Source organism: Sinocyclocheilus anshuiensis, unplaced genomic scaffold, assembly GCF_001515605.1.
Source record: "Sinocyclocheilus anshuiensis isolate Anshui unplaced genomic scaffold, SAMN03320099.WGS_v1.1 scaffold826, whole genome shotgun sequence".
NCBI classification, from domain to species: domain Eukaryota; kingdom Metazoa; phylum Chordata; class Actinopteri; order Cypriniformes; family Cyprinidae; genus Sinocyclocheilus; species Sinocyclocheilus anshuiensis.
The window spans coordinates 21386-38041 of NW_015536492.1; the positions used below are offsets into that span (position 1 = coordinate 21386).

The 16656-nt window shown below is 38.7% G+C and overlaps 1 protein-coding gene and 1 long non-coding RNA gene across 2 annotated transcripts in view; one reads left to right on the forward strand and one right to left on the reverse strand.

Annotated features, from left to right (window-relative positions):
• Positions 1–3936, reverse strand: part of LOC107685511 (leucine-rich repeat protein SHOC-2-like) — a 9745-nt gene extending 5809 nt beyond the window's left edge. Inside the window, exons 1-6 of the mRNA XM_016482108.1 lie at positions 2266–3936; positions 1684–1881; positions 1345–1475; positions 1048–1236; positions 702–824; positions 455–592 (exon numbers count right to left, since the gene is read on the reverse strand). Of these exons, the coding sequence (XP_016337594.1) occupies positions 455–592; positions 702–824; positions 1048–1236; positions 1345–1475; positions 1684–1881; positions 2266–2854 (1368 nt within the window). The 5' untranslated portion in view covers positions 2855–3936. The remainder of the gene's footprint in view (positions 1–454; positions 593–701; positions 825–1047; positions 1237–1344; positions 1476–1683; positions 1882–2265) is intronic.
• An 11098-nt stretch (positions 3937–15034) lies between these two features.
• Positions 15035–15585, forward strand: LOC107685518 (uncharacterized). The gene is made up of 3 exons (XR_001633962.1): positions 15035–15107; positions 15248–15293; positions 15560–15585. It is a non-coding gene; the product is annotated as an uncharacterized LOC107685518 (long non-coding RNA).
• Positions 15586–16656: the final 1071 nt, after the last annotated feature.

Genomic DNA, 16656 nt, shown 5'->3' on the forward strand with positions numbered 1-16656 from the left:
CACGCTCATTTGTTCTGAAGTCTCGAGACAAACAGAGTGAGCCTCAGCGCGAGCTTGTATTCTGTATTCTGCTAATTTACTGCAATTCTCTCTGATGATGCAGTAACTTACCGCGGGTCGGTCTGTCCAATGATTGTAAAGTCATTAGGTCGGTCAGACTTCAGATATTTTAGCAGTAATGAGACCAAAAATAATTAAGACATTTTAAGACTTTTTAAGGACCCGCGGACACCCTGGTGACCATATACGTGCCATTTTCCCAGGACGCGTCCTGGCCAGGATTTGTTTTGGCTTTGTTTTCCTGTTTTCATGCTTGCTGAAGGTAATGATTGAAAAGTAGTTTGACCAATAACAAGCAGGCATTGTACATAATCGGAACAGGAAAAGGCACGTATGGTCACCCTACACTATAACAGCATCTATACAATTTAGAAAATGTTAGAAAATGTTCTACCTGCAGATCCTTAAGGTAAGCTATCTCATTTGGGAGGGACTCCAGTTTGTTCTCCTCCAGGTCAAGCTCTCGCAGTTTCCGTAAGTTTCCTATCCCATGAGGCAACTTCTTCAAGAGATTGTTGGACAATATGAGAACCTGAAGGTACCAAAGGAAAACGATGAGCCAAAACACAAGCCCAACTACATGACAAAAATGAGTTTGCTGTCATGAACCCGAGTGATGGTAAAATACAGAAGAGTGTCACCTCTAAAGACACAAGTCCACAGATATCCTCTGGAATCTTGGTAAGCTGGTTTGTTGCCAGGTTCAGCTCTACCATACTGGTCCACGTCCCAAAATCCAGCGGAAGAGACGTTAACTGGTTGTCCTGTAAACATAGTTTAAAAAAAGTATGGACTGGTATTATAATTTTTTGCTTGGCCATGCAAAACTAGCCACAACTATGCTAGGGTGGCTGCTTATTGGTCCAGGTAAAAAACAAAAACACCAACAACCCTCTGCCAAATTCTGGTCTCTAGTTATTAAGTCTCCTTCGGGGCAAGTTTGTTACCTACATATCTTCAGCAGTGATTGAGTGGATGCGCTCTCACCTTCATATTGAGCTTGCTGAGCACTTTGGCTCGGGAGAAGATGCCGAAAGGGATCTTGTTGATACGGTTGTGCTCCATGTTGAGTGAGTAGATGGTGGAGAACTGGGACGGGCCGCCCACTGGGTAAGACTGAAAACAGTTTCGTGCCAGCGTCAGACTCGTCAGGTTCACCAGACTGGAGAGAAGACCCTGAGGAGAAACAGACAAGGACCAACATAATATTTACAAAAGGGGACAATTGAAATGATTTAAAACTGCTAATTATTAAAAGCTGTAATGAGCTGAACTAAGCCTCACCTCTGGTAACACTGAGATGTTGTTGTTTTCAAGGTTGAGCTCCTCCAGCTCTCGGCACTTCGATAAAGATCGAGGGATCGCTGATAGACGGTTGTACCTCAGACCCAGACGGTTTATACTTGACAAGTTACCTAAAGCAGTAAATCAACATAGTTTATGATTCAAATCTGTAAACTGTTGATTTAATCTCATTTACATGGACATCTACGCATACTTTCTCCACTGATGAGATCATACATAATTATAAAGTACAAATGAACTCTCACCAAATCAACAAATGACCAACAGCAGAGCTGTTTAGTAACATGTTTTGCTTCCGTCAATAAAGATTAGATTCACCTATAGTCTCAGGTAGGTCAAGAAGTTCGTTGTGCTGCAGGTCAAGGTTGGTGATCTGAGTGCAATTGCCAATCTCTTTAGGAAGGTGCTCCAGCTGGTTGTGGGCTACATCCAAGGTAATCAAGTTACAGAGCTCACCTATAACACAAGCCGGCAGAATCCTCACAAATGAACACTGATCTTTCATACACAAATATGATACAAGAGATTTTGTGTAATGATACTCATTTATAAATGAGATATGGCCAGATTTGTTAACCAATCAGAAGACTGAGGGTCCTTTTGCCTGTCAATCATTTTGTAAAAACCCAGAGCAGCGCATATATGGGAAGCAGGAAACTGATAAGATATATGATACAGATATTCATTTTGACATTTGCTAATCATTCATTCTGAGATTTTAATTACATTAAACTGTTATCAAAATGTTAAATATGTAAAAATGGGTCAGTTTAACTTTAAGTGACTGCTAGATGATGCCAAATGTAAAGATAATGAAAATGAGCATGCACAGCTGTACGGCAAACTGTAATGTCCAATATGGACCAGTACTATATATATATATATATTTTTTTTTTTTTTTGAGTTTGGAAAGATTCTTGATGTCCTTCTCCACGGTGGTGATCCGATTAAAGCGCAGGTAGAGCGTGGTGAGGGAGATGACGCGGTAGACCACGGCTGGGATCTCCCGCAGCTTGTTATGCCGCAGGTCGAGCATACGCAACTTCTTCAGGTTGTCCAGCGAGTCGGGCAGGCTGGTGAGAGAGTTCTCGCTGAGCGCCAGCGTCACCAGCCCCGACAGGCATCCCACCTCGGCTGGCAGGCTTTGCAGCTTGTTGCTGTACAGGTAGAGCTCAGTCAGCTGGGTCAGCTCCTTGATGGAAGAGGGCAACAGATGGATGGATCTCTTGGACAGGTCCAGGCGCATCGAGTTCTCCTCACGGCACTTGTTCAGTTCCTTGATGACCTCTGCATTGCTGGATTTTTTGCGCGTGCTGGGCGGTGGGTTGGGTCGCTTTATCGTGCTGTCCAAAGTGAAGGCCACCGCGGGTGAAGCGCCGCTCGTGTCTTTCTTCCCGTCTTTGGCATCTTTCCCTTTGGTTTTGGATTTCCCTTCAGCTTTGGGTTCCCTCTCCTTAGAGTCTTTATCTTTGCCCAGAGTACTGCTCATGGCGAAAGCCCCGCTGCCCAATGGCACATGGGACCCTCAGTCTCTCGCTCTCTTTCTCTCACTCTAGTATTTTGTTCGTTATTCGAGGACAGTTCTGGCGTCGAACCAAACGGAGGGGCGGTTATATCTGCGTGTGCTCATACATACCTGTGTTTCTTCACCAGCCTCGGTGGACCAAGCAGTCTGCACTCCTGCAGGGGTTAAAACTCCATAGGCACGACACGTGTTTGTTGTAGTCGGTGTGGCGAGGAGGCCAACAGCCTCATGCCTGTTTGAACTGCACTCTTTCTCTCGGCTCGGCTAGAGCTGTTGTACACAGATGGGTCGCCAGGATTCACATCCTTTGGCTGTTAAACAAAGCAAACGGTTACAGTTAAGATGTATAATGCTGGGAATGACTTGCAGACAAAAGTTGCGTTCAGTTTTCAGATGTGAGAAAGGTATGAGCTTCCGTCAATGACGCAAATGTGTGAGCCACTAGCTAATAAACATTCAGTTCCTTCCTGTATGCTTGTACCACAAGCGCTTTCAGGAAAAAGCAGCATCAGGCCGTCAATGGTCAGCCACTTCAGGCAATTAAGTGCAATTAAATCTCATATCTTTTTCAGCGATGCATCAGATGATCCTTTACTGGAGGATTTGCGGGAACTTATTAACCACACTGGAAGAAAAATTACACAGGGTGCTTTTACACTAGGAAAAGTTTGGGAGCGTTTCACTGATAAGAATGCATTAGATCCATTTTGAGGATGTGGAAAAAGCCAAGCCATTTCTTTTTTTTTATTTTTTATCAAAAACATAACTGGACCCGTCTGATTCCAAAATAATACAGCTGGGTTTTATATTGTCATCATACTAAAGAAAATTGTTTAAGTGATAGTCCACCCAAAAATGAAAAGTCAGTCATTATTTGTTGTTCTAATGGCATATGACATTTTTTTTTCAGACCACTAAATGAGAAATGTCCTGCCAGTGCTCGTCCACATAATGGCAGTGAATAGAAACCAGCTTCAAGCTTTAATGAAGAAGTATTCTTTCACAGTATTCTCCAAGTGTTCTGAAGGCATATGGTTTTGCTGAAAAACAAGCCAAAATTTAATTCAGAAAATCCTGACTTTGGTCAATGGGTCGGTCTGTTCATGAGCACAAGTTCACTCCGGCTTGCTCAGGAAAAGCACACAAGTGCACCATTTTGAGTATATGTGTACCCAAAAAAGATACTTTTGTGCCTTACTGCCATTATATGGACGAGTATAAGCAGGACATTTTTAGCAAAACTTGTTTTGCGGTCTAAAAAAAGAAAGAAGGTCATTAGAACAACATCAGGTTGAGAACAAATGGCTTCATTTTTATTTTTAGGTGTACTATCTAAAAATGTTCTCTGGAAAATATGTCGATCGATATGATGTTGATTGCGTAAATGCAACGATTTGCATGGAATTATGCATCATATTGTTATCATTCATTCCCAATAAAGGCAGCTCCCGGGCTTGCTGAAAATGAGCATCAAATAATGGTATAATGAGTTAACCAAAGGATTAATCAACTAATTTGAAAATAATCAATAGATCCACTGGGAAAGTAATCTTTAGATTCATTTAAAAAAAAAAAGTTAACAGCGTATCTGAGACACTTTATTTTGCTACTAAAACCATTAATTATCTAATAATTAATCATCAAATAACAATTTATTTTAATTACTTCTGATTGGTTAAATAGTAATATCAAATTTGCTGAATATACAAAATAAATAAATACATATTTAAGTGGAGGTTTACAATGACAGCCCCAAAATACATTTTCTAAAATACTTTTTTTCTGTAAAATTTTTCTCAGAATGTTTTGCATCCCTGAGAAACCAGTTTGAAAAGTGCTGCACAACTTTTTACTTGCTCATAAAAAGCAATCACAGGAACAGAAGCTTTATACCTTTACCTGTGAGACACCTCAAAATGTTCATTAAATCACAAATGACATTCAACACCCAGTAATCCAATAAAAACCACAACCAGCCCGAATCAGTAACGCCTCAGTACTCTGTGAGATGCTATCTTTGCATAAGCATGTGTTCTACTGTCCTGTATTGTGAAATTCAAAAGTGTGTGTGCGCAGCTGAAGTGCTCTGCGTGCGTGTGCCTAGTCCAAGCCCAGATCAGAGCTGCAGAAAGGTTAATGCTGTGTGGAATAATCTTTGGGAGTGCTCTTCAAAGCTCGGGCCTCCCGCAGGTCAGAAGACCTTTATGGCCAAAGAGTCCAGCTCATCTGCAATAATAATAATAATAATAATAATAATAATAATAATAATAAAGCAATATTAGAATATAAATGCAACTTATTTATTAAAAATGAATAAATGAATTGAATTGCTTTTTTACTCTTGGTACTACCTCATATAATAAGTATCAGGGTTTCCACAGTCATGGAAAATTCAGGAAAATGTAAAATGCTGTTTTCCCGGCCAGGAAAAAATAAGTTGAAATGCATTGCTTAAAAATGTGGATCCTGAAAAATCATCATACAACTGCATATATTTTCTTATTATGACAGAACTTGGTTTCAGGTTATTTATATATTATGATGCAATAAGCCACGAGACTGAAATGCGCGGCCTCTCTTGGCTTATTGCTTTTTTATGATAAAAGGCAACAGATGTGCATAGTTTTATATATTAATAGTCAGAATTCAATTGAATTCATGAGCCTAACTAGCTTTGATAAACAATGTAGCAACTTGCCACATTCTGATAATACTCAAAGTGCACATGAAGACTCGCAAAGACCATCCAAGATGTAGATGAGTTTGTTTCATCATCAGATTTGGAGAAATGTAGCATTAGATCACTTGCTCACCAGTGGACCCACTGCAGTGAATGGGTGCCGCCAGAATGAGGGCTGTAGCTATCGATTATTTTAGTAATCGAGTATTCTACAGATTATTCCATCGATTAATCGAGTAATCGGATAAGTATTTTTTTTTTATTAAAGAGCAATACTAAATATGCAAGAGATAATAAGATAGATATTTTAAAATAAACAACTAATTTGTTTTCTTTTTAGAAAAATTAACTTTGTATTGATGAAATTGCATACATTAATAACCGTGAAAACTAAACCCATTTAATGTATTTAATTGCCAAATTGCATTCAAAATGCAAATACAAATATATCAATAAAAAATAAAATAAATAAATAAAGATACAAAAATCAATTCACATTACTTTAAAAAAGGTAAACAGTACAAACTAAAACTAAGGAATAAATCAAAATAATAGTAATAAAAATAATAATAATACCTAAACATTGCATTTATGTCATGCAACTTAACTTCCAAGTTTCAGCCTCACTAAAGCTCAAGCATGACATAAGCTTTTACTGTGATAGTGATAGAAATTAATCTGTTCCAATCAGTTTAAATTGATTTTTACATTTTATGGGCATTTTTACCTTTATAAAGCCTTTTTTTCTAAAAGTGTGCATCATCTTTTGAGTCAAATTCTTACATTTAATCAGTCAATTAGAATAAAAGACGTTTGGGCTGTTACCAAACAAATGATATCAGCATCAAAATTCATCTTTGCAATGCAGAGGAAACACAGAAGCTGCATGGGATGAATTTCCCACACGGAGGGACATGAATGCATTTAACGTAGTTAGAAATGCATAAATAATATTTTGTTATTTTAAACATAAAACATTGAATACTGATATTTACAATTATTTTAAAAATTAAAATATACTTTACATGTGAAATAAAAACCGCCAGCAGGTGGCAGCAAGTCACTGTTAAGAAGTGAGTCATTGCGATTGAACCGAATCATTTAAACGGTTGATTCATTCAGGAACGAATCGCCGTCATGTTGCACAGAGACGCAAAACAGCGCTGTGGCTGTTTGGAATTTTTTTGTTGGCAAAATAAAGCAAAAACAGGCAATATAGTGTCTAAAATGTAAGTCTCATAAGGCACAGCTCGCTTTTGATGGGGGGGGGGGTCTTTCCACTGTGTACAGTACCTGGTATCTGGTTCTTTTTTCAGTACCACCTTGGCTGAGGTTCCAAGCAAGCTGTACCGTTACCAAAATTTGACTTGTAAAGCCTGCTGATCACTGATTGGCTGGAGAGAATCGCCACTCCCTACGTCATTGAACTTGCGACACGAGACAAAGGCTGTTTCTCAATATGCGTTCTTCAGTGATCTTGCGTCCTTGTGTTCTCGCTCTACGTCATCATTAACCGTCGAAGTTCAATTCCAATTCTCAAGAACGCAAGTACAGAAGATGCATGAAAGTGCCCGGATGTGTTCTTGATATCGAGGATGCATCGAGTGCAGACTTGAGAGAATCGAGCCGTTAGAAATCCCATAAGACGCTGCGGGCGCCGGTGTACGGAAGCCTGCAAGCTTTAAACTCGCATAAACAACCTTTTTTAAACAACAAAATAATGGCTGTTTCGTGGACTGTTGAGGAAGTACAGACGTTCCTCTCGTTGATAGCCAAGGAGCGGATCCAGCGAGAGCTTGATGGGACGACGCAGAATGAAAACGTTTTTCAGGAGGAGCAGTAGAGGCGGCGCAACTATAACAACATGTCTATAATCCCGCCCGCTCTAAAGCGGTACTAAACCGCAGTGAAAATGCGAGCCGAGCCGAGCCGAGCCATACCATGCAGTGGAAAAGCGCCTTTAGAAAAAAATAACTTTCAGTTTCATGACCTTCCACCAACTAATCTTGGTTACATCTTGAGGTGAGCAGAGTGCAAAGTGAACTGCAGCAGTTTCTGCTGACCTGTCTTCGTATGCAGTCAAAAAACACTCTGTTTGCATTATAAACAGGTTGCTTTGTCAGCCAGTGACAATGCCTTTGATTCATTGTAGGATCTGTATGTTTCCACTGTCAACTTTAGACACTGCTGACACTCTTATAACGTGACTCTTTTAAATTAGATGCAGGTAAGACCGCACGACTTCAGATAAGCTCCCTATAAATCCCAAAGCTGTGATATTTTGCAGAAAATCCACTTGATACCACTTCTGAGTGAGCCACTGGTTTCGCAGAACAAGCCTGCCATGAGGGAAAAGTAAAACAAAACAAACATGCGCACATCAATATTTAAACATACACAGAACCCCATCCAACTAAACATACACAGAGAAAAAAAAATAACTTTACTGGCTTTTAAAACATGGGCTATGGCAATTGGTAGCCATCTCTTCCCTTTCTAACAGGGATGGGCACAAGTGCTCAAGCGCTAAGTACATTAAGTGTGGGACTTTTCCAGCTTATCAAAATAGTTCATATCAATTGAAAATCAGTAACAAGCATACAAAAAATGTCAAAAAATCTAATTTTGTTCCACATGTGGTACAAGATCCTGAAAAAAGCATAAAAATGTGATGTGATATAGGGCTGCACGATAAATCGCATGCGATTGTCATGTGCATCTCGTCAGTAAAGCCGGTTCTGTGATTAGTAGTAAATCTCCATCACGTGCGTTCAGATGGAGCAGCATTTACTACACAAAGCCGTAGTTCACTGACAAGCTACGCAATATCATGTTCATAATCGCAGATGAATCGCCTTTTCATCGGAAAGCCCAGTTATGAAATTATGATTAAACACTACAAGGTCAAAAACTGTTTCAAAAATAAAACATATGCACGCATGAATTGAGGTTACAGTTACAATTGTGTATTAGGCTTGCCGCGATAGACGGTGCTGACGGTGATACGGTTAAGCCTCAACACCGGTTACGTCACTTGCCCACCGCGTCACCGACCCCCACCGTCGGTTTGATTTTTTATAGTAATAAAAATCATTTAGTTCAGTAAAAGAACAGACACTACAATTAAAAACTGAACGCGGCTGGTCACCATACTTGGCCACATGTCACGTCACTTCACTTCACTATTGTGTATGACTCTGCTTAAGCTGTTCTGTTAAAAACCTGTGTCCCAAAATCATCTCATCATTTGACAGCTGACTGAGAACGCTGTAAATACTAGATTTTTCCCCCAAAATGTTTCTTTAAAAGAACTGTTATATGCACTCAGAAGAGTTTGATTACAAAAGTACCAAACCGTAATCAATCATTCTGTAAAAGTACACGTCTGGATTGGTGCCTACACAAAACACAAAGCAAGCCTATAACATTGATCATCAGCCGTAATATAATTATCAGCTATTAGGCAGTGCATCTCAAATGAAACATCCAAAGTACAGGAAATAAAACAGGATAATTAATATGCAGAAAACCGAAGCGATTCTGGATGTGTGTGGTGGGCGAAGACTGTTGAACAGCACTGTAAAGCAGGGGTCATCCTGCACAACTTTCTCCTAATCTTACATCCGACTGCAGAAGAAAAAAAAAAATACATCTCTTCTTTCTTACCACGCTTCTAACACACTTACATCAGCTCGCAGAGATGATGCATCTGATATTTATTAAACAGTTCCCCAAATGCACACGAATCCCATCAAGACAAAAGCAAATGGCTCTTGTTTTTTAACCTTGCATGTTTGTGTGCAATACTGGGATGTTGTATGCAGTCTATTTTAACACCTGAAAGTTCATGATTTTGCTAAATAAAACAATTTCACTTGCTCAGCTCTACTACATGATGTTGTCTTTAAAACAAGGCCAAGAAACCCACAGAAAACCCACAGATGCACTTCTACACACACAAGCATAACTCTTCAAATGAAAGACTAGCTATTCTTCACGCTGAAGCAGATTTAACGTTCGCTTAAGTGCCATGCTATGCAATGTTTTAGTCTTTCTGAGAGCTGACAGAACTCAAGATACATCGACAATAAAACAGCTTTGTCTAAGTGAGTGTATTTGGATGCAGATTCAGGGCCTAAATATGTATCTCGGGTCAGCAGAAGCAGCAAATGCCTAATTTCGTTTACGAACAGACCAGATTATTAACATGAAGCGCATTTACAAGTGTAATAAAACGTTTAAATATGATAAGCAACAAAAATCAGTATTATCTGATGTATGAGGGGCGTCTGTTTTGATACGGCTAGCTGGCTAGCTAACTATTCCGTGCTATTAAACCACATAAACCCACACGACTGTCATTGTTATCGACTTACATGATAGTGCTGCTGACTAAAGAAAAAAATAATGAAAGCACTCAGAGCACATTCGCCGTGTCGTGATATGTGACGGCACAACAGACAGCTTGAAGGCTGGCTTAGGAGATTTCTCTGCTAGCATTAGCCACCCTTCAGCTGCGGCTAACAGCATTAGCATTAGCGAGCTCACACACAAAAACTGTACAAAACACAAATGTCACCTCACACTTCTCACCAAACGCGTACATTTGGGGAAAAAGCGGTCTCATCTCGACGAAAAAAGACTCGGTTCCCGTAGCTGAAGGTGCAAACGCTCGTTCTTCTTTTCAGACAGGCCCTCTGTGAAAACAGACTGTCATCCGCCTAACAGCACTCGGAGCAGCTCGCGCTCGAAGCGGGAAGAGCTCAATCCGCAGCGCGAGCGCGTGCGTTAGGGATGGCAAGTCCGGCTCGCTTTCCGTGAATCGGTTCTTTCGAACGGTTCGTTTAAAATAATCGGTTCAAAGAGCCAGAATCAGCAATCAGCAAGTCGGGATGAAATTAAAGCTTACCATTGTTGGGTGTAAAGGCCCGTTCACACCAAGCACGATAACTATAAAGATAATGATAAAGATATAGTTCTAAAAATCGTTCTCAATATTAAAGAATAGCATAGTTCACACCACAACTATAACGATAAAGGCACAGAGAAACGATATCGTTGGAATCACTTCCAGAACGATTTTTTCCAGCTGATAAAAACATTGACAGCCAATCAGAATCAATCCTGCTGTCACGAGCTTGAGAATTTAAAGCGGCAGACGCACATGGCCTTGGAATAAACAGACGATATCGTTCACTGGTGTGAACGCTAATATCGTTATCTTTTTTTTTTATTTTTTTTTTTAAGATTTATTTTTGGCGTTTTATTTAGATAGGACAGTAGGTCGACAGGAAGCAAAGTGGGTGAGAGAGACAGGGGGGTGGAATCAGGAAAGGTCCACGAGCCAAAAGGTCCAAGAGCCGGGACTCAAACTCGGGACGCCCGAAGCACAAAGGCACTTACATATCAGCACGCTGCCCACGAAGCCATTGGCGCCGACACTAATATTGTTATCTTTATAGTTATCTTTATAGTTATCGTTCTTGGTGTGACCAGGGCTTAACACATTACAAGTAACGCAAGTTACGTAACCTGATTACTTTTTTCAAGCAACTAGTAACGTAATGCATTACTTTTTAATTTACAAGAAAATATCTGAGTTACTTTTTAAAATAACGCCAGTTACTTTGTTTTCTCATGTATTGACTGACAGCTCTCCTGTCCGCATATTGAGAGAAATCAGGAGCAGAGGCGTTGTGTGCGCTGTGTGAACATGATGGTTAGTTCTAGACTAAATGTCAACATGACTTTACTCATCTCACTCACACAAAAACAGATTCAGTATTCCTCACAATGAATAAAAGCAGTCAAATGCAAACTCAGGACATGATTTAATTCCATTTTATTAACCAGTATCTTTGCTGCTGACCTTCAATGATCAACCATACTATTAAGCTAAAATGACTTTAGGTAAATATAACATTTGTGTTTCTTTTTGGTTTGTTTGTTTCTGAAGAGAGAAAAATGAGGGGCAAGGCAGATGAGAAAAAGTAACGCATTACTTTCCATAAAAAGTAACAAAATAACGTAGGCTAATTAGTTACTTTTTTATAAAGTAACACAATATTGTAATGCTTTTAAAAGTAACTTTCCCCAACACTGAAGCTTACCATATTTATTTTCTAAATCCATATTATAGATCTTATTATGAACAATTCAATTGTGCATTTTTGACCTTGTAAAGTTTAACTGGACCTTCCGGAGACAAACTGCTCTCTGGTGACTTCAGGGTTGCCAGGACTGCGAAACAAAAGCAGCACAACTGCTAATCAAAACTAGCTCAATTGTGTGTGTGTGTGTGTGTGTGTGTGTGTGTGTGTGTGGGTGTGTGTGTGTTTCCCCACAGTTTTTCTGCAGTGCCCCCCGCTACCGAAATAGATCACTCCTACAAAAATGCAAAAACAGCGCGCAAAACGCTCACTCCCAATAGAAAACAAGTTTAAAAAAGCGTTCTGTCTGATCGGGGCCTAAAGTTGTCAAATGTTTGATACTGCTGTTTATCACTTAATTAGAAACACTGCAATTACTGAATTGTGTCATATGTTGCATATGGACTACTAAATGAACAGATATTCACAAGAAGTGCAAATTGCTCTGTAAACAACGTTAGTTGTTAGTTTTTACAAGTGTGTTCTGTCAGTTAAAAAAAAAAGTTTGGGAAAACAACGAATTGTTTTGGCCAACTCGTAAACAAACGGTTTAGTTTTCTTGAACCGGTTCAATCAATTCACTGAAAAGATCCGATTCAAAAGACTCGTTCACGAATCGCATATCGCTGGTGTGCGTGAGCGCGCAGCTGTCTGTTGAACTGACACTTATAAATATATATTTATTTTCCTTTTAATTTATATTTTTTTCTGTTACCGTGTCTCTGTCTTTTTTTTTTTTTGTCTTTTCTGCATTTAGTATAACTTATTTATATATTTTAAATAAATGTTTGTGTGCTAGAAGTATTTTATACGCTTTCGCAATATTGTAAATGGTAGGCTGTCTCTCTCTCTCTCTCTGTCTCTCTCTCTCTCTCTGTCTCTCTCTCTCTCTCTCTCTCTCTCTCTCTCTCTCTCTCTCTCTCTCTCTCTCTCTCTCTCTCTCTCTCTCTCTCTCTCTCTCTGTCTCTCTCTCTCTCTGTCTCTCTCTATCTCTCTCTCTGTCTCTCTCTCTCTCTCTCTCTATCTCTCTGTCTCTCTGTCTCTCTCTCTCTATCTCTCTGTGAGCGTTGTGAGTTTTTTTTTGGGGTTTCGTAGTTTGGATCTTTTTTCTTTTTGGGGTTTTTGCTTTTGTAGGGGGTGGTTTGATAAAAGTTTTATGGCTGAAGGGCGTTTTTCAAATAAAGAAGTGTATCAGTTAAAGAAAATAGTGAGGAAACTTAACGTGGATTTGAATGATGGCAGTGAAAAAGTTTAATTCAATGAATATGATTCAAAGCAGTCTGTCTTTTTGCTTTTTATTTTTGAGCATGACTGAAGTGTGTATTGCATCTTTGAATGTGAATGGTGCAAGAAATAGCAAAAAAAGAACTGAATGGTTTGAAGTTATTAAGCAGAAAAAAATTCCATTTTTTGTTTTCAATTTGGATTGTTTTGCTGATTTTTCAAAGATGTAATTTATATCTTTGACCGCAAGATTGACACCCCTCGTTAGTGTGAGCATAGGTGTTATTTAGAAAGTTATCTACCAGCGCTTGTATTTTTTGGCTGCTTAGTGCTTTCTGATATTCTTCAGCGCTGTTTCAGCCCATCTGTATGGCTTTCTGATGTTTTCTGCTGGCTCTCTCTCTCTCTCTCTCTCTCTATCTCTCTCTCTCTCTCTCTCTCTTCGCAAGCCTACGGAATATGTAAAAAAAGAAAACACATTCCACACACACACACACACACACACACACACACACATAAAGCAGCGGCCATTCCGGGACTGAACAAAAGCGTGCATTCAAACCCACCGGGCGCGGACAGCGGCGCGTCGATCGCGCTTGACCGCAGAACGCGGACGTGTATCGTGCCGAGCATCAACCCCGCGCCGCGGAAGGTGCGACTCTGAGCCGTAAAAGTGCTTTACCTTCAGAGGTGTGCCTCCGCCATCCTCGTGTCCTCCTCCTCTCCAGCAGTGCTGCAGCTCGCGCTCCCCTCTCCGGCGGGCGTCACACGCACGCATTACAGACGCGTCTCGAGACTTCTGGAGCTCCGCTTGATTATTGTTTTGGAAATATCGCAGCATCAGGAGAGAAAGTAGCGTTTTATTTTCTGTCATAAATGTGCATATATTCAGATGTAGCTGAACACAAGTGAAGCAATGAAATTCAGTACTTTAATCACACTTGCACAAAACAACAAAAATAATATTATAATTGTATTTTATGTAAAATACGTCTTAAAAACTAACAATAAAATAATAACCATAATAATGATGATAACAATAATAAAAATAATCATTTTGAAGTGAAATATAACGCAGATGTGTTCAAAACCTACATTCTAATGATTATTCTCTTTTGATTTTCGAGTGAAAAATTATCAATATACGTTAAAAAACCACCACCAACAACAGCAATAATAATAATTTTGGAGTGAAATATAACCAACCAAGATGTGTTCAAAACCAACAATAAAATTATAACAACCATAGCCATAACAACAACAACAGCAATAATAATAATAATAATAATAATAATAACAATACTGGTCTAGAATTAGGTGTAATTTAGCTATGTAAAATAAAAATTTTAATTATTATTCTCTTTTGGAGTGACCAATACGTCTTAAAAAACTAACAATAAAATAATAATAATAATATTTTTGAAGTGAAATATAACCCAGATGTGTTCAGAACCAACAAGAAAATAATAATAATAACCATAACATAACAACAGCAATAAATAAATAAATTTCTAGAATAGGCGTATTTTTGTAAAATAACATTTATAATTATTCTCTTTTGGTTTTCGAGTGTAAAATTATCAATATAAAAACCACCACCACCACCACCACCACCACCACCAACAACAACAACAACAACAACAACAACAACAACAACAACAACAACAACAACAACAACAACAACAACAACAACAACAACAACAACAACAACAACAACAATGGAGTGAAAATGACCAATATGTGTTAAAACTCAACAATAAAATAATAACAATAACCATAACAACAACAGCAATAATAATAATTATTACAGTTAATTAATTAATTAATTAAGAAAGAATTTTTTTTTTTTTTTTTTTTTTTTTTTTAAATCCGAGTAGATTTTGTGAAGCGAAACAAAGTCTGTAATTCTACTGTAAACATTTCTATGGCAAATTCAAACAGCCGTAGGTCTGACTTTCAGGCAGCTCGCTTTATGAACGCAATATTTATTGATTATAGTAAAATAATAAACCACAGAAAAATGATCCCCACCGTCACCGTTGACTGCCTTATATACAGAGGGCATTATAGAGACCCGCGGCTAATAGCGTGTCAGCGTCGCCAGGCGGCAGCAGAGGAAGAGCGGAACCGGAAGTGCGTGTAACACCAGCTGACGAGATCAACGGTAAAGCCACGAAGTGAAGCGTATTTTATGCTCTTTATGGTTATTTATTGTCATTTACAGTGCACTGTCTTTGTAAATGTATAGTAAGCTAACAGTCGTTTATGAGCAGTAACGTTTGTCCTTCCATTGCTTGCCGTTAGTCAAGAAGCTAATAGAAATCCGGCCACACATAATAAAGTTAATAAGGTAAACCTCACGAAGACGTTCCTGCATATTTCACCTCAAAACTGAAAGAAAAAGAAATATATTTCTTAGGATTTTATGTGTGAATTAAGATGTATGTGTGTATATGTTGTTTTATATGTGCTGTATGTGACTAATGGTACATGGTAATTATTGGATCCTAAAATGTAATATAATACAATACTAATATCTATCTATCTGTCTATCTATCTATCTATCTATCATGCTATATTAATGCTTAATAATGATTTCCCCCCCATTACATTAAGGGGTTCCTCGCTGAAGCACAATGCCTGAAGTGAAGTCAATGTTTCGAGAGGTTCTGCCTAAACAAGGTGAGTTTTTCCACTGCTGTTGTTGTGTTTTGCTCAGCAGACTTGCATTTTTTTGTAGCACGCAGCTTTTCAAAATCTCACCCTTGTACAGACTGAGTTGAAAGATGTCCCACATGACAACCAAAACAACCGCAGCACTGGAATCCACAGCTGAACTTTAGTCTGTATCTTGTTGCAGACAGCCAGCACATGTGGGTTGTGTGCGTATATTAGCCAGCCTTGTGTTTCATCTGTGCAGGTCAGCTTTCCGTGGAGGACGTTCCCACCATGGTCCTGTGCAAACCCAAACTCCTCCCTCTGAAGTCAGTGACGCTGGAGAAACTGGAGAAGATGCAGCAGGAAGCTCAGGAGCTCATTAAACAACAAGAACGGGCTTTAAAGGAGCAGCAACAGCCTGAGAAAGCAGAGTAGGGTACACTTCTGAGGGATGAAGTACACACTTCCATCACATCCTAATATCAGCACATATCACTAGTATAGTCAGTCACAGGCCAACTTTCATATGAAAGATTTTCTTTTTTGTTTGTTCATTTGGTAGAAACCATATTTATGCATGAGGTTATGTATGCTTTAGTTCATAAGGAATGATTATTTAGTTCAGTTTCAGATGCCAGCAAGTTCATTTACAACAGTTGCAGCTCTGTTGCATGGTCTCAGTGGCTATATTCTCAAATTCAGCTTTTTAAAAAAAAAAAATAAAAATAAAATATATATATATATAAAACTATGTCACTGTCAAAATGGGCTTTTGTTGAATAAAATGGCAGCTAATTAATGCATGAAATTGGGGTTATGCACAGGTCTTCACATTCCACTTTGTAAATGTCATATTTAAATATATATTTATCTTCAAAACTACATCTTTTTTTTTTTTTTGAAAGAAATGTATACTTTATTCAGTAAGTAAAAAGAACAAAAAGTGTCACCGTTTCCACAAAAACATGGCTGTTAAAAATCCAGCTTTGCCAGAACAGAAATAAATTATATTTTAAAATATATTAAAATAGAAAATGGATATTTTAAAATTGTAG